Source organism: Triticum aestivum, chromosome 7A (assembly GCF_018294505.1).
Source record: "Triticum aestivum cultivar Chinese Spring chromosome 7A, IWGSC CS RefSeq v2.1, whole genome shotgun sequence".
Lineage (NCBI taxonomy): Eukaryota > Viridiplantae > Streptophyta > Magnoliopsida > Poales > Poaceae > Triticum > Triticum aestivum.
The window spans coordinates 82,162,813-82,186,535 of record NC_057812.1 but is presented as its reverse complement, the minus strand read 5'-3'; the positions used below and the strand labels follow the sequence as shown (position 1 = coordinate 82,186,535).

Below are 23,723 nucleotides of genomic sequence, written 5' to 3'. Positions count from 1 at the left end.
GAAGCTTATACTTCCTCTAGTACTTGTGTTGAGACTAACCATGTAGAGGAAATCAAAGAGCTCAGGGCCCAAGTCACTTCTTTGAAGAAAGACTTGGAAAAGAGTCATGAAGGGAAATCCACACTCAACAATATCTTGAGTGTGCGAAAATCCCCCAATGAAAAAGGTGGACTTGGATTCAACTCCAACAAGAAGAAGAAATCCAAGGTGAACAAAAGGAAGGGCCAAGAACAAGTCAAGAATTTGGCCAAGATTGTTTGCTTCAAGTGCAAAGTAGAAGGGCATCATGTTAGATCTTGCCCATTGAAGAAGAAACCCATTAGTGACAAGCAACAAGGGAAGCGGCCACAAGTACACTCTCATTCTCAACCTCAAGTTGAAGAAAATCCTCTTCCCAAGAAGACTCAAGCTTATGCTTCTCAAGTTGAGAAATCAAGTGAGAACAAAGTGAAGAGTAGACGTTGCTACCTATGTCGCGAGAAAGGTCACCTCGCCTCTTCATGCACTAGTAGTAACTTATCCAACCCAATTATTATTGATGATGTCTATTCTCTTGGGAAGGATAAGGTTGGCAATGTGGTTGCCAAGTTTGTTGGTACTCAAAGTGGTTTGAAGCAAAGAACCATTTGGGTAGCCAAGCCTATTGTGACTAACCTCTTAGGACCCAACTTGGTTGGGGACCAACAAGCTCAAACTTGATCAATAGGTGATGTTGGAGGTCATTGGAGACTTGGCTACATTATGAAGAATTAAGGGGACTTCATCATTCTTATTGTCTCAAGCCAAGTCAATTGAATCATCAAGATTATATCTTATATCCAATGTGCCTCCTTGCGGTAACTTGTACCTCAATTGCTTACATTGAAAGTTACTTGCCCCTTGCATGTTTTGGTTTTGTTCCTTGCATGTGTTTGTATATGTTGTGCTTCCAACTTGATTATCTTGAGCAATCAAGTATGTGTGTGTTGGTTTGCACATCATGTACGTGTGTGTCATGCGTTGAGCCTTTTGCATCTTGTTTATTTCTTAGTTGGCTCTTGTGAGAGATTAATGGAATATCCCATTATGGGGGAGTGATGTGCTTTGTGCACTTCACAATCCTATAAAGGTGGGTACATGGGGAATACCACTTAGTATTGATATTGCAAGCTTATCTAGTCACTATGTGGTATGTCTTCTCATGAGAAATTCAAATTCTAAATAGTCCATTAATTATCTCTTGTTGGATCCTTTAATTGCCTCTTGTCTATCTTTAATTGGTATCACATTATGGGGGAGTAATATGCTATGTGTATATTACTAGCCTAGAAAATGTGTACATTTGAGATATTGTCATCTAGAGTTGATATTTTAAATTATCTTGTTCCTAGGTGGCATGTTAGCTCTACAAGTTGCAATTTGCTTTTTGTATGGTGTGAAGATGATGTCGGATATCCTTGCTATCTACCACCGGGAATTATTTCCATTTACTTCTTGTCTTTTGACAATTGGTACTCACTTTTGTGGTAGAATTTATTGATCATCTTTACATTGGCTTTTGTTTTTTATTTGCCTTTTCTCTTGCCAAGGATTGTATCATCTCCCTTTGTCTTCCATACCACTTGTGGATCTTGTTTATTTCTTGATCTTGTTTAGTATTTTCTAGATATAGTGAAAGTGGTGATCCCACCTTGTGCATTTTGTATTCAAATGCAAATTCTCTCAATGCACTAGTCTTGGGGGGGGGGGCTATCCTATTTTCTATAAAACACTCGTCTTGCGATCCTTATCAAGTGTGTGTTGGTGGAAGGCAAGCCGTTTTCATTTTGGTACTTTGTGCCATCATGAAACTTTGTAGAGAGCTTGGTTTGTTTGGAACCATCCTCTCTTTTGGGAGTTTGATACCTTTTTTTAGTGTATCAATGGATATCTCATTCCTTGATGTATCTTCTATGGATATCCTCCAAGTGATGTTTTATTCATTTGGTATCTTTTCTTCACTTGGTTTTTCTTTGTCATTTGGTATCGGTTCTTGAAAGTCTTGAGCATGCATATTAACTTCATGTAGTATCTTTGGCATGCTTTCTTTCTTCGACCCAATATATAGGGGAAACTCCACCTAGTCTCAAATTGGATGATATGCGCATGAATTTCATTTCCTTTTCTCTATGCACATATTTATGTGGAGTTTGTCATATGTATTGTTGGTGTTTCTAACTCTTTGGTCCCAATAAGTTTGGGTATCATTTTGTTTGTGTTGTTGTTCTAGGAACAATTGGAGATACATTGGATGCTCGGCTCACTCACAAGGAAGGTGTTGTCGTCATGTGCTTATTGGAGTCGAGCTAGGATGATCAATGAACTACTATCTACCTTCAATTAGTATCTACTACATCCTTCCAATGTTAACTCGGTAACAAGTATCTTCATATTCTTCATGCACACATTTCTTGCATCAACCTTGTGTAGGTTGTATCATGGCATGTTATTCATTCATTCTTGTGATACTTGTTTCCTTTCTCAAAGCATCCCAACAACGATCTCTTGTTGCTAGTTGTGATGTCTTTGTTGTTCGTGTGTGGACTTCATTTATATACAATAAGACCATATCTAGCCATGTGCTATGCTCCCAAGCAAATATCTTATTGGTATATGTATGACCTCCCTTTGGATATCTTGTTCCTCGTGTTGTAACTATTTCGGGTGTACATCCTTCTTTGTAGATATATGCTACGTCTTGAGCTTGCGTTGGTTTTCCCCGAAGAGGAAGGGATGATGCAGCAGAGTAGCGTAAGTATTTCCCTTAGTTTTTGAAAACCAAGGTATCAATCCAGTAGGAGCCCATGCTCAAGTCCCTCGTACCTGCACAAAGCGATAGCTACTCGCAACCAACACGATTAGGGGTTGTCAATCCCTTCACGGGCACTTACGAGAGTGAGATCTGATAGATATAACATTTTTGGTATTTTTGGTATAAAGATGCAAAGTAAAAAGTAAAAGCAAAGTAAAAAAAAGCAAAGCAAGATTAAAGTGATGGAGATTGATATGATGAGAATAGACCCGGGGGCCATAGGTTTCACTAGTGGCTTCTCTCAAGAGCATAAGTATTCTACGGTGGGTGAACAAATTACTGTTGAGCAATTGATAGAATTGTGCATAATTATGAGAATATCTAGGCATGATCATGTATATAGGCATCACGTCCGTGACAAGTAGATCAGAACGATTCTGCATCTACTACTATTACTCCACTCATCGACCGCTATCCAGCATGCATCTAGAGTATTAAGTTAAAAACAGAGTAACGCCTTAAGCAAGATGACATGATGTAGAGAGATAAATTCATGCAATATGAAATAAACCCAATCTTGTTATCCTCGATGGCAACGATACAATATGTGCCTTGCTGCCCCTTCTGTCACTGGGTAAGGACACCGCAAGATCGAACTGAAAGCTAAGCACTTCTCCCATGGCAAGAACTACCAATCTAGTTGGCCAAACCAAACGGATAATTCGAAGAGACTTGCAAAGATAACCAATCATGCATAAAAGAATTCAGAGAAGATTCAAATATTATTCATAGATAGACTTGATCATAAACCCATAATTCATCGGTCTCAACACACACACCGCAAAAGAAGATTACATCGAATAGATCTTCACAAGAGAGGGGGAGAACTTTGTATTGAGATTCAAAGAGAGAGAAGAAGCCATCTAGCTACTAACTATGGACCCGAAGGTCTGAGGTAAACTACTCACACTTCATCGGAGGGGCTAGGATGATGTAGAAGCCCTCCGTGATGACGGCCCTCTTCCGACGGAGCTCCGGAACAGGCCCCAAGATGGGATATCGTGGATACAAAAAGTTGCGGCGGTGGAATTAGGGTTTTGGCTCCTGTTCTGATCGTTTGGGGGTATGTGTGTATATATAGGAGGAAGGAGTACGTCGGTGGAGCACCGAGGGGCCCACGAGGCAGGGGGCGCGCCCTAGGGGGGCGTGCCCCCACCCTCGTGACCACCTCTTTGATCCCTTGCAGTAGGGTCCAAGTCTCTTGGATCACGTTCGGTGAGAAAATCACGTTTCTGAAGATTTTATTCCGTTTGGACTCCGTTTGCTATTCTGTTTATCCGAAACACTGGAATAGGCAAAAAAAAGCAATTCTGGGCTGGGCCTCCGGTTAATAGGTTAGTCCCAAAAATCATATAAAAGTGGAAAATAAAGCCCAATATAGTCCAAAACAGTAGATAATATAGCATGGAGCAATCAAAAATTATAGATATGTTGGAGACGTATCAGGCATCCCCAAGCTTAATTCCTGCTCGTCCTCGAGTAGGTAAATGATAAAAAGAGAATTTTTGATGCGGAGTGCTACTTGGCATAATTTAAATGCAAATCTTCTTAATTGTGGTATGAATATTCAGATTAGAAAGATTCAAGACAAAAGTTTATATTGACATAGAAAATAATAATACTTCAAGCATACTAACAAAGCAATTATGTCTTCTCAAAATAACATGGCCAAAGAAAGTTATCCCTACAAAATCATATAGTCTGGCTATGCTCCATCTTCCCCACACAAAGTATTTAAATCATGCACAACCCCGACGACAAGCCAAGCAATTGTTTCATACTCTAACTTTTTCAAAACTTTTTCAATCTTCACGCAATACATGAGCGTGAGCCATGGATATAGCACTATAGGTGGAATAGAATGGTGGTTGTGGAGAAGACAAAAAGGAGAAGATAGTCTCACATCGACTAGGCGTATCAACGGGCTATGGAGATGCCCATCAATAGATATCAATGTGAGTGAGTAGGGATTGCCATGCAACGGACGCACTAGAGCTATAAATGTATGAAAGCTCAACAGAAGAAACTAGTGGGTATGCATCCAACTTGCTTGCTCACGAAGACCTAGGGTGATTTGAGGAAGCCCATCATTGGAATATACAAGCCAAGTTCTATAACGTAAAATTCCCACTAGTATATGAAAGTGACAACATACGAGACTCTCTATATGAAGAACATGATGCTACTTTGAAGCACAACATATGAGACTTGCTATATCATGGTGCTACTTTGAAGCACAAGTGTGGAAAAAAGGATAGTAGCATTGCCCCTTATTTATTTATTTATTTATTATTTTTGGGCCTTCTTTTTTTCTTTGGCCTTTTTTTGGGACAATGCTCTATTGAATGATGATCATCACACTTCTATTTATTTACAACTCAATGATTACAACTTGATACTTAAACAAAGTATGACTCTATATGAATGCCTCTGGCGGTGTACCGGGATATGCAATGAATCAAGAGTGACAAGTATGAAAGAATTATGAACGGTGGCTTTGCCACAAATACTATGTCAACTACATGATCATGCTAAGAAATATGACAATGATGGATGTGTCATGGTGAACTAGATGGTGGAAAGTTGCATGGCAATATATCTCGGAATGGCTATGGAAATGCCATAATAGGTAGGTATGGTGGCTGTTTTGAGGAAGGTATATGGTAGGTGTATGATACCGGCGAAAGTTGCGTGGTATTAGAGAGGCTAGCAAGGGTGGAAGGGTGAGATTGCGTATAATCCATGGACTCAACATTAGTCATAAAGAACTCATATACACAAAAATTTAGAAGTTATCAAAGCAAAGTATTACGCGCATGCTCCTAGGGGGGTAGATTGGTAGGAAAAGACCATCGCTCGTCCCCGACCGCCACTCATAAGGAGGACAATCAATAAATAAGTCATGCTCTGACTTCATCACATAACGGTTCACCATACATGCATGCTACGGGAATCACAAAATTCAACACAAGCTAATGATGATGATCATGTAACTTCAGATCAAGTTACTACCGAACCTCGTAGATAAACCAGAGTGAGATCCGCACCAGAGTGGTACGGTAATCCTGTTCTGGAGGTCATGTTACTTGACCATGACGAACCTACGAACTATGAGAAAGCGATGATGAGCCCAGATTCCGCGAAATGGCTTGAGGCCATGAAATCTGAGATGAGATCCATGTATAAGAACAAAGTATGGACTTTGATTGACTTGCCCAAAGATTGGCGAGCCATTGAGATTAAATGGATCTTCAAGAGGAAAACGAACGCTGATAGTAGTGTTACTATCTACAAAGCTAGAATTGTCGCAAAAAGGTTTTCGACAAGTTCAAGGTGTTGACCACGATGAGAATTTCTCACTCGTATCTATGCTTAAGTCTGTCCGAATCATGTTAGATATTGCCGCATTTTATGAAATCTGGCAAATGGATAAACAAAACTGCATTCCTTAATAGGATTTATTAAAGAAGAGTTGTATATGATGCAACCAGAAGGTTTTGTCGATCCTAAAGGTACTAACAAAATATGAAAGCTCCAGCGATCCATCTATGGACTGGTGTAAGCATCTCGGAGTTGGAATAGACGCTTTGATAAGTTGATCAAAGCATATAGTTTTATACAGACTTGCGGTGAAGCCTGTATCTACAAGAAAGTGAGTGGGAGGACTACAACATTTCTGATAAGTATATGTATGACATATTGTTGATCGGAGATGATGTAGAATTATTCTGCAAAACATAAAGGAATGTTTGAAAGGAGTTTTTTTCAAAGAAAGACCTCGGTGAAGCTGCTTACACATTGAGCATCAAGATCTATAGAGATAGATCAAGACGCTTGATAAGTTTTTCAATGAGTACATACCTTGACAAGATTTTGAAGTAGTTCAAAATGGAACAGTCAAAGAAGGAGTTCTTGCATGTGTTACAAGGTGTGAAGTTGAGTAAGACTCAAAACCCGACCACGGCAGAATATAGAGAGAGAATGAAAGTCATTCCCTATGCCTCAGCCATAGGTTCTATAAAGTATGCCATGCTGTGTACCAAACCTATTGTATACCTTGCCCTGAGTTTGGCAAAGGAGTACAATAGTGATCTAGGAGTAGATCACTGGACATTGGTCAATATTATCCTTAGTGGAATAAGGATATGTTTCTCGATTATGGAAGTGACAAAAGGTTCGTCGTAAAGGGTTACGTCGATGCAAATTTTGACACTGATCCAGATGACTCTAAATCTCAATCTGGATACATATTGAAAGTGGGAGCAATTAGCTAGAGTAGCTCTATGCAGAGCATTGTTGACATAGAAATTTGCAAAATACTCACGGATCTAAATGTGGCAGACCCGTTGACTAAACTTCTCTCACAAGCAAAACATGATCACACCTCAGTACTCTTTGGGTGTTAATCACATAGCGATGTGAACTAGATTATTGACTCTAGTAAACCCTTTGGGTGTTGGTCACATGTCGATGTGAACTATGGGTGTTAATCACATGGTGATGTGAACTATTGGTATTAAATCACATGGCGATGTGAACTAGATTATTGACTCTAGTGCAAGTGGGAGACTGGAGGAAATATGCCCTAGAGGTAATAATAAAGTTATTATTTATTTCCTTATATCATGATAAATGTTTATTATTCATGCTAGAATTGTATTAACCGGAAACATAATACATGTGTGAATACATAGACAAACAGAGTGTCACTAGTATGCCTCTACTTGACTAGCTCGTTGATCAAAGATGCTAGAATCCTTGTAGTGTGAGTTAGTTGCGGGATGATGTATTACGGAACGAGTAAAGAGACTTGCCGGTAACGAGATTTAACTAGGTATTAAGATACCGACGATCGAATCTCGGGCAAGTAACATATCGATGACAAAGGGAACAACGTATGTTGTTATGTGGTCTGACCAATAAAGATCTTCGTAGAATATGTAGGAACCAATATGAGCATCCAGGTTCCGCTATTGGTTATTGACCGGAGACGTGTCTCGGTCATGTCTACATAGTTCTTGAACCCGTAGGGTCCGCACGCTTAAAGTTCGGTGACGATCGTAATTAGGGTTTTTGTGTTTTGATGTACCGAAGGTTGTTCGGAGTCCCGGATGTGATCACGGACATGACGAGGAGTCACGAAATGGTCGAGACATAAAGATTGATATATTGGAAGCCTATATTTGGATATCGGAAACATTCCGGGTGAAATCGGGATTTTACCGGAGTACCGCGGGGTTACCGGAACACCCCCGGGGGTTAATGGGCCTACATGGGCCCTAAGGGAGAAGAGGAGGGCCGGCCAGGGCAGGCCGCGCGGCCCCTCCCCCCTAGTCCGAATAGGACAAGGAAGGGGGGCCGGCGCCCCCCTTTCCTCTTTCCCCTTCCCCTTTCCTTCTCCAACAAGGCAAGAGGGGGGAGTCCTACTCCCGGTGGGAGTAGGACTCCTCCAGGTGCACCCCTAGGGGCCGGCCGCACCTCCCCCCTCCCTCCTTTATATACGGGGGCAGGGGGCACCCCATGACACACAAGTTGATCTTTGTGATCGTTCCTTAGCCGTGTGTGGTGCCCCCTTCCACCATATTCCACCTCGGTCATACCGTAGCGGTGCTTAGGCGAAGCCTTGCGTTGGTAGAACATCATCACTATCATCACGCCGTCGTGCTGACAAAACTCTCCCTCAACACTCGGCTGGATCGGAGCTCGAGGGACGTCACCGAGTTGAACATGTGCAGAACTCGGAGGTGCCGTACGTTCGGTACTTGGATCGGTCGGATCGGGAAGACGTACGGCTACTTCCTCTATGTTGTGTCAACGCTTCCGTTGCCGGTCTACGAGGGTACGTAGACAACACTCTCCCCTCTCGTTGCTATGCATCACCATGATCTTGCGTGTGCGTAGGAATATTTTGAAATTACTACGTTCCCCAACACTATGTGTAGTGCAGTCTACACTATTCCGAAAGGCTTGAAGCAAATTAACCAGCATTGCACCTCTTTTATATTTTTAATAACTTATTTGAACTCCGGACTTCTTTTGTGTTCAGTATGCAACATTCAAAGCGACGTCATCAATTTCCAACATTTTCTGACATCATTTGCTGTTTTTCAGTCATTTACCTAATTGTTTAGAGGCTAAATGACCGTGAAATTGAAAATCACTACAAAATGAACTGTGAAAATGTTAAAACTTGGCATGGTATCATCATTTCACCCGCATAGCATGTGCGAAAGAGTAGAAAGGGTCACGGCAAAAACTGGACGCACTTCGTGTACAAACTGGACAATCTCTTTCGGAGTATCAGGGTTTCGGACGAGAACTCATCTGTTACACCGGCACTTCATTTTTTAAAACTTATTATAACTCCAGACTTTTTGTGCATTCAGTATGCACCATTCAAAGCCACGCCATCAACTTTCAACCATCAACTTGGCATGGTATATAAAAATAAATGAATAGAAGAAAATAAAAAAAGCAGAAAAGAAAAAAAGCAGAAAAGAAAAAATAGCAGAAAAGAAAAAAAACTATAGCAGAAAAGAAAAAACTACTCAGAAATAAATAGAAGAAAATAAATATAGCAGAAAAGAAAAAAACTACTCTGAAATAAATAGAAAAAATAAAGCAGAAAAGAAAAAAACTATATAAAAAATTAGATATAAATTAGTTTATTTTTAGTAAATGCTTAGTTGAATTAATAGAACTAGTTTATTTAGTTGAATTAATAGAACTAGTAAGTGTTTAATGTTTCACCTATATATGAACATATGTTAGATATTAATGTCAAATGTTAAATGAATTCGATATAAATTATATGTTAGATATATATATTTAATTTAGTTATATGAGATTTGATTATCTAATTAACATTTATTATATAGAACTAGCTACCTTATTATTAGTTAGAAAATTAATAGAACTAGTGTTGTTGAATTAGTTGAGCTACTTTATTTAGGTATATTTTTCGTAAGTGCTTAGTTGAATTAATTAGTTGAACTAGTTGAATTAACAGAACTAGTTGAATTAGTTGAATTAGTTGAATTAATAGAACTAATAAGTGTTTAATGTTTCATCTATGAACATAGGAATGTCATCTGACGACGAACACGATTTCATTATGTGCGAATACTGCGAAGACCAGCGCGGCCTGTGCGGCAGAAATTTTCTAATTAATGATAGGCGCTTCAGCATCAAGCTGGATGAGAACTTCGAAGTGGATACAATAAGTCAGAACGATAAGTCTTTTTTCATAATTAAGCATGACTTATGCTTCATTTGCTTCAACTTTTAATTTTAATTTTTTCACTATTTTACTAGCGTATCCCCTGCCATACAAGAATTTTTGTCTTGGATAAGATAGGTTTCAGTCCTAACAAAATTATGAAGGTCAAAAAAGTTTACTTGAAGACCGAGCATGGTTATACCTTCAACGTCAAATTATACAATGCAGACACATACACCTATTTTGAATGCAAAACTTAGCAAGCACTATGCAAGGCTTATGCATTTGAGCCTGATATGGTTATCACCTTTGATATTCGTCCGGAAGATGATATTGAAGGTAATAGAGACATCTGGGTTGATGTGCAGACGCTTCCAGTTCTACCATTATATGAGTTTCTCAACCATATTTATGTCTTCGATATTTTTTATTCAAAAAGAGTTGACAAGTAATTTATATTGACAACTTATTTCCAATCAAGCAAACATGTCTGGCGCTTAGTAGACAGGACCGTCCACTGTCCCGGGGCTGAACTAAACTGCGAGGAGACAAGTCATTATGTTTCATGGCTTGAGGATCTTGATGCTGTCAAGATAAAAAAAATTCCTGCACTTAGAAATGTTAGTACTCGAAACGTGCGACCAATAGTGTTCTTACTGAACTACGGTCACATATATTTAGGAAAGATGGTAAAATTTCTACTATTTCTTCTCAGTGCATCTTTTGCATACATTATTTTTTTAAAGCTAAACTTCATTGCTAAGTATGTTACTATACGATGTTCTTCAACAGGGACTCCCGATGAATGTTGTGCCTGATTGAATCGAGACTAAAGGTACCATGAATATTGTTAGTTTACGGCCAAGATATCCTACAATGCACTTTAGTGCATTCATGATTTCTAATAGCGAGGAATACTTAATAGTAAAAGACTGGAGCAAAATTGTGAACGATCGCAGAGAAGTACTAGAGGGCAGCAATCAGAAAGCGCAACCCACGATTAGGAGACAGGTTCATCTGCATGCTCCAATATGATGAATTAGGAAAGCTATACATGTTCTATGCTATTTTACCTGAGAGAAAGCAGCAGGAGTGATTAGCTAGTTCATACTCTTAGTACTTGACCTCTCATGTCCGTGTTCTTTGTCCTGAACTTAATCTCAAAGAGTGATTTGCTTTTGTGGTGTTATGAACGCTTATAATATCATTACCATGTTGAACTCGATGATATCTTTGCTTTTGGTACAAGTAAATGTTTCTTCTTTAAGCTAGTGTTGGTGGTGATTAGATAGCGGTAATGACTATATGATGATTAAGTAGTGGTAATGAGACGACTATTATATGATGATTTTTAGCTAGCTATGAAAACTGTTGTTGGTGATGATATATATGATGCAAGAGTTTTTATATTAATATGATGATGATGATGAGTTATTATATCATTTATGAAAAAAACCGCAGATTAGTTTCAACTGGATGGATTCTAGCTAAGTGATCAAGTATATTCCATATCCATATTACCTCGATAACAAGATTAGGTGATCAAGTATATATAATATGGATATGACATATACTTGATGACTTAGCTAGGATCCACATGCATCCAGTCAAACTAATATGCAGTACTTTCACCTAATGATTTAACAACTCATTATAATGTAAAACAATCACCAAATTAAATTGAAAACACAAAATTAAAGTAAAAATAAAAAATAAAACCAAAACACACCCAAACATTTAGTACTGGTTGGTGTTACCAACCGGTACTAATATCCTACGCGCCCCCGGAGCTGGCTCGTGCCACGTGGTTGCCCTTTAGCACCGGTTCGTGCTGAACCGGTACTAAAGGGGGGGGGCTTTAATGCCCACACTTTAGTGCCGGTTACTGAACCGGCACTAAAGGGCCTTACGAACCGGTGCTATTGCCCGGTTCTGCACTAGTGTCAAGACAGAAGTTAAGACCACCGAATGCATTCTAGCCAGAGACAATTTTGTCGCAAGGCCGGATGTCGAACCACCACCATGCCAGCATTTATCTACTACAAAAAGAATACTTAAGATAATAAATCCTCGAAGGAACGGAGATAACATCCATGAAAGAATTACAACGAGCCTACTGTGTCTCAGTAAAGAAAAGAAAAACAGCTATGTAATTAAAGATACGTCGATCGACAATATATAACACATAGAATGACATTGCATGTACATATGCTATGATCTACAAGCATCCTTTATTTCTAGTTGTTGTATCGAATCTGTAATTTTCCTGTAGTCCATATATGAACTGCACAACTATTCTACACCAGTTGTGCACTTCACAAATGCGCGACCATCATCTCTACAATTTGTAGTTGTATTTATTTGAACATTTGCTTTGTATGTTTAAATTTAGAGTTAATATTACGGGGAGTCATAAAACTTGCTATGCATGTTCAGTTTAGTGCCAAAACTTTAAAAATACGGACTTTTGGTCACTAAACTTGCATTATCGTGCAAATACGGTCATAAAGTACATATGCGGGCGTATCCGCCGCTTGTGTGGCGTGACATGCATGCATGGCCCCACTGGCAGTGACTATTGGTGCTGGAGGCGCTAGTGTGACGTCATCCTTAGAGAAAAGAGGTGCTACGTGTGACGTTATTTTTGCAGAAATGATTAAAAAATAATCGTGATGTGAGCTCTCGAACCAACAACCAAATTCATTCTTGTCACGGGTGCTAACCACCCACACAAGGCGTCCTTGCCTTTCTAGTAATGAGATGAATATTGTATTATATTGGTCAACCCAATAAATAATATATATTTTTGCCGGGACAACCAAAAAATGATTCGAATTCAAAAAAAAAATTGTTGATTTGTTTTTAAGGATGAGTGAATTTTGTTTCCATTTCGAAATTCGTACTTGCTCATGTGTCTAAGGAGAAACATATAATTTTGTATGTTGGCAACAACGACTAATCGTATCCAACATTTCTTTTTCTCGGTACGGGCTAGAAAAACTGGTTTCTAGATAATCTCGGAAATTTCAAAAAAGTCGCACAAATTTATTCAAACAAATTTTTAATTCAAATTTTTAGCATTAAAATATATATAACTGAACCTAGAAAAGAACAAATCTTATGCATGATTCCAGCGGTTAGTAACCCGCATCTGCTGGGTGACCCCGGCTTGGAGTTCAAATAAATATCAGCTAAAATTAATGATGGAGACCATTGGAATCAATCAAGTGACCATGGGTGATGAAGCAAAAGCTGTGGCACCGAAATATGCACTGCATTGTATGATTATGTGCATACAAATCTTAGTTGATATAGTTATGCGTGTTTAAATTCAAAAAATACATTTGAAATTTTGGCATGAGGTTCAGTGACCACCGGGATTTCTCGGAACAGAATAAAAAAATCTGCTTATATCTTGGACTGGTTTTTAATTCAAATTTGATTTAGAACTTTATGGTTTCAAAATCCGAGATTTTCTGAAAACTGGTTTTTTCGGTCACACCTGGCAAAAAACAGAATCGAGAAAAAAGCCTGACTTTACTATAAATTAATTTGTCTCTCTTATTTAACGTGACAATCTACTTAGCATCCTGGTTGGCAAAGGGTATGCCGGTACATGAGCTCGTGAGTTCCATTCCTCTCATACCTCTCATACCACCACGCGGTGACAAGTGGACCCCATGTCAAGGATAGATTTATATATATCCGCAAAAAAGGAGAGATTTATTCCTCACAAGCAGGCCCAGACGTGCTGATGAGGAGCTTCTACAATTAAATAAGAGCGGGGTGTATCTGTAAAAAGAACATGCACACATCACACATAGCACCGTGCTGTTCCAGTCACTAATAGTGGGCCATAGCAACGTTGGCATGCCACGTAAGCACAATATGTGTCTAGAGATGGATGAAGTGACCGTATTTGCACGCGAGGACAAGTTGAATGACCACAATTCCGTATTATCAAAGTTTTAGCACTAAACTGAACATGGAGCGCAAGTTCTATGACTTCTGGTGATATTACCTCTTAAATTTATTTTGCAGAATCGATTTGAAATCATTTTTTGTTTTGCCATGCAGTTGCTCTTAAAAACATACACGGGTTTGCGTTTGTAGGAACGTGCAACTACCCTTTTTCTATGTGCAAAAAATGTACTCATTTATTCTTTAAAGAGTCACGGAATCCATTTGTGAGCAGTCGGGCCCTTGTTTGGAGCAAAATAGTGATACGGGATGAGAGTAAAAGAGGTACGAGCAAAAATGCTACACGTACAGGGCTTTACAGGCTCTTGCGGACTCCTTCCAAACATAATAACCATCCCATCCTGATTTTCATGGGGATGGGCCCGCATCCTCCCCTTACACCCAATGAAAACCTGCCACATCAAATCATTCCTGTAAACTCCTGTAAAAACCTGTATGTGTAGCATTGCCGGGGTACGAGACATATAATCCGCTGTTGATTGGGGGCAAAGAAGTTGATGAGGGCACCAGCAAAAAAAAGAAGAAGTTGATGTGGGAAGTGGAAAGGGAATTAAAGAGGTGAGGTCAATTCACAGGCGTCTCTTCCTTGGTCGCCTCCCAATTTCAGCCGGGATAGAGCTTCCCCGCAAATTCCCACCGCTAGTTCCCACCACACATCAAACGGGGAATTTGGGGCCAAAAATGTAATTTTCAAGTCTGCCAAAGCCGCCGTACGTGTCTCATAACCCGAGCAGGGAGGAGGAGTCCAATCGTACCGGTACGCCGTCGATCCATGATCCATCCATCGATCCATGATCCATCGTCTGGGCCGCCGAGGTTAAAATGAAGTTCTTCTCTCGACGAAATGATGGCGTAGCTAAGCTTTGGTGCTTGGAAGCAGTCGACACGTCGGATCGTACTGTACCCCTCCGCTCCGGCCGGCCCCGCCCGTCACTGTTGCCGAGCGGCCGCGGCACGGTGGCGCGGCGAGAGGAGAGCCATGGCCGCTGCCGAGCCAAGCTAGGCAGGTAGGGCCTAGGGGGAGCGATCGACGGGACGGGCGGGCCGGGCCACGTACGGCGATGACAGAGAAAGCACGGCTGACAGGACGACAGAGGGAGATAGAGGGGGAGGAAATCTTCAAGGGAGATATAGGGGAAAGGGAAAGGGGCCAAACCCAAAGACGGGAGCGCACCGTACGTGCGGTGCAGTACATGCGTAGGCCAGGCCAGGGTGCCATCCGTCCTGCCATAGCATACCATACCATAGCATAAACTTTAAAGAGAAGCAAGTACTCTACGACAGCTCCTCCTTCCTCCTCCTCCGGCTAGTGCTATCCGAGAGGAGAAGAGGAAAGAAGAGAGAGGTAGAGAGAGGCCGGGGAAGAAGAGAGCCAGCGAGCGGCAAGGCGGCGGAAGGATGGGGCGCGGCAAGGTGGAGCTGAAGCGGATCGACAACAAGATCAGCCGGCAGGTGACGTTCGCCAAGCGCCGCAACGGGCTGCTCAAGAAGGCGTACGAGCTGTCGGTGCTCTGCGACGCCGAGGTCGCGCTCATCATCTTCTCCACCCGCGGCCGCCTCTTCGAGTTCTCCACATCCTCATGGTACACAATCGCTGCATCTAACTAATCCTACCCTCTGACTTGTTTTATCATATGAAAAAGTTAATTTGCTTGAAGATTTGCTCATTTAGACGCATGGCTACCATGGTAGCCCCTCTTCTCCCTCGCTGCTGTTTTGGGGAAGGATTCGCCGCGTCTTCCATCCATCCATGAGCGCGAGGTGGGGTGCTTCCCCTTTCCTCTTCTGGTGTTTATTATGCGAGTTGAGGTCGCTGTAGGCGGCAGCTGACAGAGTCATCCAGTCCAGGCTCGATCCTAGCCATATCCCGTAGCGCGTAGCCTCTCCCCTCAACGCTCTTTTTCTCGGCAGACCTGTGCTCTGCGCTCCTCACTAGCCACGCACATGCCGATCGATGAATCACTCAGAACTATACTAGTCTACCACTTCGTTTTTCCTAGGTAGCATCTCCAGATCTGGGCAGGCAAACACATAGAGCAGACAGTACCTTTTTGTTTCTGCAAGAATCACACAAGCAATTTTACTAATTTCTTCTCCCTCTGCCGGCCGGCCCGTTGCCCAGCTCAGGAAGCAAATCAATCAGCCACTAGTTACTCTCTTGCATTGTTGCATCGGGGAGTTCCTGGGAGATCTGGCCCTCGACCCCCCTCTGGTGTGTGTGTGTGTGTGTGTGTGTGTGTGTGTGTGTGTGTGTGTGTGTGTGTGTGTGTGTGTGTGTGTGTGGAGATTCTACTGTTCCATTGGGAACCAATCCCAATTCTACTGTTCCATTGAGCCCTCGGCCCTCTCTCCTCTCTCTCTCCGTCTTGTCTGGGTGACTCGTCGGAGCGGCCGTACGCGCACGCGGCCAGGCGAGCAAAAGTGACGGAGAAAACGATACTATGTATCGGTGTACGTGCTCGTCCTCAGCTGTACTCGTCCTATCCCGGAGCAGGAGTACCATGCTGTTCTCCGGCCGCATGTGAACGATGGAATGAATTCAATTCACCGCCCGGTACTGGCAGTGGCAGTGCGTGTTGGCCGTGGACATTTGACAGACAGGCGTAGTACGTACGTACCTCATCGTCGTCCACTGGCGGAGAGGGCTTACCCGGAGGGCGCAACGGCAAGGACCGAACATATAAATTGCTTACATTACTAGGCAGTACGCGTCATTAAGCTATAATCGTATGCAGCTCTAAGCAAACACTGACGAAGAGAGAGGATTTATGAGATGCTCGTACTATTATTGTATGGTCTAAGAGTTTGTTCAGCAGAGTGCAGCTAGAAGTTGCAGGGGGGAAATGGTACCCCATTCCTTCCTAATTAATTACACGTGACACAGTCTCTGACATGTAAAATTGACCAGTCACAAAAAAATGTATAATTTGCCGTCATTTTTTCTATATGTGCATATGATATTTGAGACACGAACAGAGGAGGTGGCGAGAAATTTGAAAACTAAAACAAAATGTCGCCGGCCCATCACGAAGTTTCTTGGTTTGAAAAATGCGCTTGTGTTGTGTGCACTGAATAATTAGAAAATTTCTTACACAGATTAGACCGGATTTGAGGTTACCTTATGGTAGCGCCCATGCATTTGTCCAATGCCAACATGTGCAGCGAGCAATATCCTAATTAACTAATTAAACATATGTGTTTTTGTGTGTATGAAATCGTTAGGGCCACTGTCTATTCGTTAAGAAAAGAGATGTTACAGTATCTACGGAGCAGGCATGTGTGAAATGGGGGCTTTATTTTGCAGTCTTAAAGGTTGATTCTTTATCCAGTAAAAAAAAATTGGATAGCTAGCTGCATATTATTTAGGTTTGCACACTTCTAGTCGCCTCTTCAGTACAAAAAACAGCAATGGGCACCGTCATGGTTTCTGAAACCAAAGCACGGGACTTTGCAGACATGGCCATTTGAGTACTTCAAAAGAATTTTAAGATATTTAAAAAGGTGCATGCAAAAAGGAAAAAAAAACATGAGGTATAACCTTTTTGTTAGAAAATCCTAAAGTTAAGGCATGGAAAATGTTATTAGTGGCAAACTTCTTCTCAAATGGCGTCCATAGGAAAAAAAATCCTATGCTGGATTAAAATCCTACATACATTCTTCTCTTATAAAAACCTGATTCTCGTTGCGCTAATACTACTTGATCTGTGCCCTAGAAACAAACCAATTCCTCATTTTTCATGAGAGCTTGTGCGGAAAGATCTGTTGCTTCTTCCCTACCATCCATCCATCTGCTGGGTGTTACCCCTTTCCTGTTTTGTTATGTCGACATTTTTTTCTTAATAAAAATGACATTTTCACTCAATCGATACATAAGAGATGACAAAACCACCACGCTGTGTGGCCTCTGCATAGCGCGATGCACATGGCCTCGGCCTCTGTACCAGCCGGCTGGCATGGCCAGATCTAATTAGTACTATGTGTGTGCATAGGCACTGCTCGACCTAATTACAAGTTTCCTGGTGTGTGTGTGTCGTTCTCTAGCTAGCTATAGATTCTACTACTGTTTCATTGGGATCCAATTATACTGTTCAATTCTACTACTGTTCCATTGGGATCCAATTCCACTGTTCCATTGAGGCCTCGTCTCCCCACCCACCCCCCTCTCCCTACGCCGGTCAGGCGCCGTACTCGCACGCGGCCGCGGCCGGAGAGAAAAAAGACGGAAAAGTGACCCTAGGAAACGATGGATCGTCAGGGTTTATCCTCCTACGATGTTCTTCCCGGCAGGCATGGCATGGCATGGCATGTGACCGGCCGGCCGGTGCTCCGTCGTCGTCGTCGTCGTCTCCACCGGTCGGCCGTAGAACTTTGACAGAGACGGACAGACAGGTGAGATGTTGCTGCTAGTAGGAGTACCATGGTATAGCTAGCTAGCTCAGCCAGCGGGCGAACCGCCCGGCCAGTGCAGCAGGGCGAGTTAAGCAAGGCAGTAGTAGCAAACACGTGAAGACGCGTACTGTAGCTCGAGGGTATTATTGCTGCCGTAGTACTGCCTGTTCGAAAAGAAAAAAAGTGATGTAACAGTACCCTGCTTTACTTTGCATTGAGCACGCGCCATCATGCCATAATCGTATGGAACCCCTTTTTTTTCTAATGGCAAAATGGCATGTTAAGTCTCAAACTTACTTTTTTTTCTGTCAATTTATTTCTTTTGCGACAAGGCCCAAGGCCATATATTACGTGTCGTAGGTCCTTGCAAACACACCCACACAGATAGATAAGAATACTGTCAAATCCTTGGGGGTGCCGAAATCTTCCTCCTCCTGCATCATTCCACCCGCGGCACGCCATGAGCAAAGCTTGGTGCCACCTACGGAGCAAACTTTTCTAAACCTAGCGGCTTGCAGAAGCAGCGGTCGGGATGTTGTCGATGCAGACCAGGAGATGCCGGCGGCCGAGATTTCCCACCCCGGAGAAGAAAAAACGGTCCTGCGGAAACTCCTAAGACCATGAACGCCGGCCGAATATATACGGATCCATCGAAAACCTAAAACCGACCGGATCTTGGAAGACCTGCCAGAGACACGGCTCCACACACACTCCGAGGTTGATGAACACACCAACGGAATAGAAAAAGAGCAAGGAGAACATTATTCCTAGACGAGGACATAGTCGCTACCTAGCTGCCCCAAACAAAACTCGAAGACTCCCTAAAGAAAACCTGAAGAAGAGAAAACGTCCATGCCACTGCGCGACAAGTTGGGGTTTGATGTCGAGCTTGCTGCCATCCAGGACCATGCACCGACTTCCTCTTTAGTGACGTAGCTAGGCCATGCCACCGTTGAAGATCACCGCGTTGGATCGCCAATTCGTCCGCCAAACATCATCTGCCGACAGCAACAACCTGACCACGTAGCACCGTCGCCATCCCGTAGTAGCCCACAAGCTCCTCCATACTAGCTCCCGACGAGAAGCAGCCTCCCCGGCGCCGCGCAGGCTTTGCCCGGCGGCGCACGGATCGGATCAAGTTGTGGTGTCTAGGGTTGGTTTGCCGATTCGTGGCTTTCTTACAAAGCGTTATTTTCTCTAACCTTACAAATGTAAATAGTTTTTTTATATCTTAGTACACATAGCTACACCATTTTTTGCGAAAAGAGCACAGATCTATTATAAAGATTCATAAAAAATATAAAACACCTCAAAACATAATAAAAATTACATCGAGATCCATGGATCATGAACGACCACTGCCACCGCTAGAACGAGCCGCCGACACGCCACTATCGCCGCTCCCAAACTTAACAGCATTTTCTTCCTTTCTAGAATAACATGTTCTTACGAAACAAATTAATAGAGAAAGTAGCAAGAAATTTAGTTTAAAAAATACTTCACGTTATCAGAGAAATGTTCCAGTTCTCTCGGTGACAATGGAGGACATGTTTTTTTAGAGGAACAATTGAGGACATGTGTATTATGTGTTTGTGCAGTGTGCACCAAATAAGAACTGCCTTTTGTACAAATTGGACCGGACCGCACTAGAGGTTACATTATGCTAGCTACAATACACTTCTTGAGTACCGATCTGTGATGTGGCCAATATCCTAATTTTCTCAATTAAAATTAGTCCATAGCTTTAAATTTTCATAAAATCGGCTGGAGTACCGTCTATTCGTTAATGAAAGATATGGTACAATTAATATTTACAGAATAGGCATGTTTGGAATAGGGACCTTCATAGGGAAAATTCCGATGGATTTAAATCCTACAGATTCTTAGAAAAACCCTTCAACCCAAAGGTGGTCTATATTTACATCCAATTGTTTAAGCGAAATGGTCGACTTAGAAATAACTGTTCTCCAAACGATTCAGCAATGTCAAATTCGTTTGGTCATGCCACACTACAATGTAATGAACTCTTACGTTACGTTGATTGGGTCAGAGATATTTCATGATTTTCTTCTTTCAAAAGCTTGTCTATAATCCATTTTTCTTGTTGTTCAACAGCATGTACAAGACACTAGAGCGGTACCGCAGCTGCAACTTCAACTCCGAGGCAACTGCAACTCCGGAGACTGAACAAGTAACCTTTTCAACACTGTTGCTTCATATACATTTCATGTGCAAAACCGAACAGTATGCACTAGACACTAGAGCGGTGTTTCTAGAAGTATATACATGGCGTGCCACGTGCATTTTGTGAACTGTTAGTCTTGGATAGGATTTATGTTCAGGATCAGATTATGGCAATTTGGTGACTGGAATTAATGTGTTTAATGTAATTTCACGGCTCATGGAAAATCAAGTATCAATACATAAAGCAAAGTAATAATTCAAATTGGATATTTGGATCTAAACTGTTAATTAAATGCAGTGGTATATATGGTGAAATATAAGAGCTCCATCTACTGCTTCTGAGTAGCAGTAAGTATTTAACGGAATGAAATAAAACTTTCTGAACATTTGCACATGTACAGAGCTCTCACATGATGGGTCTAATATCCCTTTCTGAAAACAAAACTAATTAACGCTGGAGAGGACTTACCCCCTAACTTCAATGTGATGTAAAAACTACTATATATGCTAATTTATGTACGCTTCGTCATTCATATTATCAACTTTGGAATATTTCATTAGCAGTATCTTATAGTATGCCATACCGTTCTATTTTCATTGTCACATAGCTATTATCTCCTAGAAAGTTTTTGCAGTACCTTGTAAACAACCATACATATATATGGTTTATGCATAATGTAGTTCTGTATTATAGTCATGATTTCACTCGATTACTTGACCAGTGGGTTGTTAATTTTTCTTATCCAAACTAGAGCAATTACCAGGAGTACTTGAAGCTGAAGACAAGAGTTGAGTTCCTACAGACAACTCAGAGGTATGCTAGCCAACTATACGAAATGTTAGATATATCAATCATGTCGATCATTAATTACTTACCAGGTGATCGATTGCTCTTTAATATTGTCATGCATTTTATAGTTGAGTTAGTGTCTAAGCGAGCATGGATGACATGGACTTAGCATGCGTGTTCTTAGAGGGAGATGGAGGTAAAACACACATTAGTAGACGCAGACATGTGTGTGTTGTGTGGCTGCGTGCATTTTAGTTGCTGCATTAGAAGATTCATTGGTAGATTTAGTGTGATCGCATGGCCTGCATGCAAGAAGAGATCATAAATAGGAGAAGCACATGCATATACTCCAGATGGTTCCCGGTCGTCTTGATCATGGAGAGAGTTTAGGAAGTGATGAGAGCATGGAGTGATTAATGGAGTACGCGTGTATGTGTGTACTAGAGAGTTGAGAGAAGATAGAGAAATTACAGAGAGGAGAGGAGCTGTTAGTGCCTATATTAAATTATTGATCTTTTACAGAAATCATCTTGGCGAGGACTTGGGCCCACTTAACATGAAGGAACTTGAGCAGCTTGAGAACCAAATTGAGATATCTCTCAAACATATCAGGGCGACAAAGGTACATCATCATAGTCAAGTAAATTCACTGGTGATCATATTTCCATATATGTACTTCACAAGTCGTAGGTTCAGATTTCAGATGCATGCTGTAATAATATGTAAATGTTTGAGATCAGATTTGTTTAACATGTAGAATGTCATGCTGACTAGCTATTTCTGTGTATGACTTATACAGAGCCAACAGTCACTTGATCAGCTCTTTGAGCTCAAGCGCAAGGTAACACGTGTGTCGTCTTGTTAAGCCCTGATCTTGTTCAATATATTTCTTTCAGCGTAGAGGCCCCAGAATTACTAATTACTAATTTGTGCAGGAACAACAACTGCAAGATGTTAATAAAGACTTACGGAAGAAGGTATAATACATCAATATGAGTGATAAACCTCATCTCTTCCCTCACGGTTTTTAATCATTTTATTTTATTTCCAGCATTGGCTTAGCTTGAATGTGCCATATATACACAAATTATTTTGGTTAATCCTCATTTAGACACGCTCAGGAGTTCCATACACAGTACAGGGAAGCCTCAGTGATAAAATAAAAACATATATATGGAGGGAAAGTTAGCACTAGCCGACTTCGTATTGTTTCGGTTATTTCATTAAATTGTCAATCATCTAGTTTCTTTCTCCTAACTAAAGAAAGATCGTGCAACTGAAATATGAGACAGTCCACGATGATAATGTCCTGCTCTTTCAACGGGTTTTTGAATATATATTTTTTTTTGCTTGTTCGATGGAAATGCACAATGGACCATAGATTTCTTGGCAAAAGAAGGTATTTATATTGTTGTTAAAATTCCATGGCTGTGGTTTTTATTGGGAATGGTAAATTAATGGCTGAGTTCGTCACATATATTCGAAAGCAGTGTGAGCTATGCGTGCTTCAATTTTTACCTCTTTGTTGTACCAGATACAAGAAACTAGTGTGGAAAATGTGCTGCAAATGTCTTGCCAGGATGTTGGACCTAGTGGGTCTAGTGGCCATGCTAATCAAGCTAATCAACAGGAGTATTTTCATCATGATTGTGACCCTTCCCTGCATATAGGGTAATTTTTTTCTTCAGCTATTAATAAAAGACTCCAAGTATGATGCCTTATTAACATTAACCATGTTCTTTAAAAATAAATTATCTCAGCAAAAAGGAAAACTCATATCAACAGCTCATACTTTAGTAAATTATATGATTTGATTTTTAAACATTCTTTTTGAAAGGAATACAGTACTATATTTGAACAAGATTGCCAACATGTAAAAAAAAAAGGAATAAAATCCCAATTTGCATTACCAACAGAAACTGAAGTATCAGACTAGAACAGCTTGTGCAGAATCAATAAAAAGGTTTCCTTTTTAAACATGTCTTTGCCTATTAAACTTTTTTCTTAACTACCTATTACGATCGTGTGCAGGTATCAACGAAATTTCCTGGATCAGTTGAACAAAGAATGAATGGTTGTATGAGCTGAGCCTGAGCGCAGATGTCCTACGTTGGGTCGATGTGATAAAAATTTAATGCAATGCTTTCTTTTATCAATGGGTTCTAACTTAAAACAACCTATTATGTACTATTCAATCATATTGTGTGTTATTTTAAACTTGAGAGAAGAATTATCTGAATGTTGGATGCTGAATTGACCACACAATCTCTCAGTTTGAATTAAGTGTAGTGCACCGTGTCAGTGCATAGCTACAAACAACAAGTCACCAC

At 41.1% G+C, this 23,723-nt stretch overlaps 1 protein-coding gene across 1 annotated transcript; it reads left to right on the top strand.

The window, feature by feature from the left end:
• The first annotated feature begins 15,218 nt into the window (after positions 1-15,218).
• LOC780646 (MADS-box transcription factor 5) lies at positions 15,219-23,653 on the top strand. The gene is made up of 8 exons (XM_044570679.1): positions 15,219-15,613; positions 20,535-20,610; positions 21,356-21,417; positions 21,916-22,015; positions 22,193-22,234; positions 22,329-22,370; positions 22,928-23,064; positions 23,425-23,653. The coding sequence occupies exons 1-8, from the start codon at positions 15,429-15,431 to the stop codon at positions 23,462-23,464; spliced, it is 684 nt and encodes a 227-aa protein (XP_044426614.1). The 5' UTR covers positions 15,219-15,428; the 3' UTR covers positions 23,465-23,653.
• The last annotated feature ends 70 nt before the right edge of the window (positions 23,654-23,723 follow it).

Excerpts from the sequence above, each read along its gene's own strand:
- LOC780646 (XM_044570679.1), top strand. The coding sequence starts at position 15,429 with ATGGGGCGCGGCAAGGTGGAGCTGAAGCGGATCGACAACAAGATCAGC. Across the intron at positions 15,614-20,534 it reads GAGTTCTCCACATCCTCATG|CATGTACAAGACACTAGAGC; the intron begins GTACACAATCGC and ends GTTGTTCAACAG. Across the intron at positions 22,235-22,328 it reads TCTTTGAGCTCAAGCGCAAG|GAACAACAACTGCAAGATGT; the intron begins GTAACACGTGTG and ends TAATTTGTGCAG.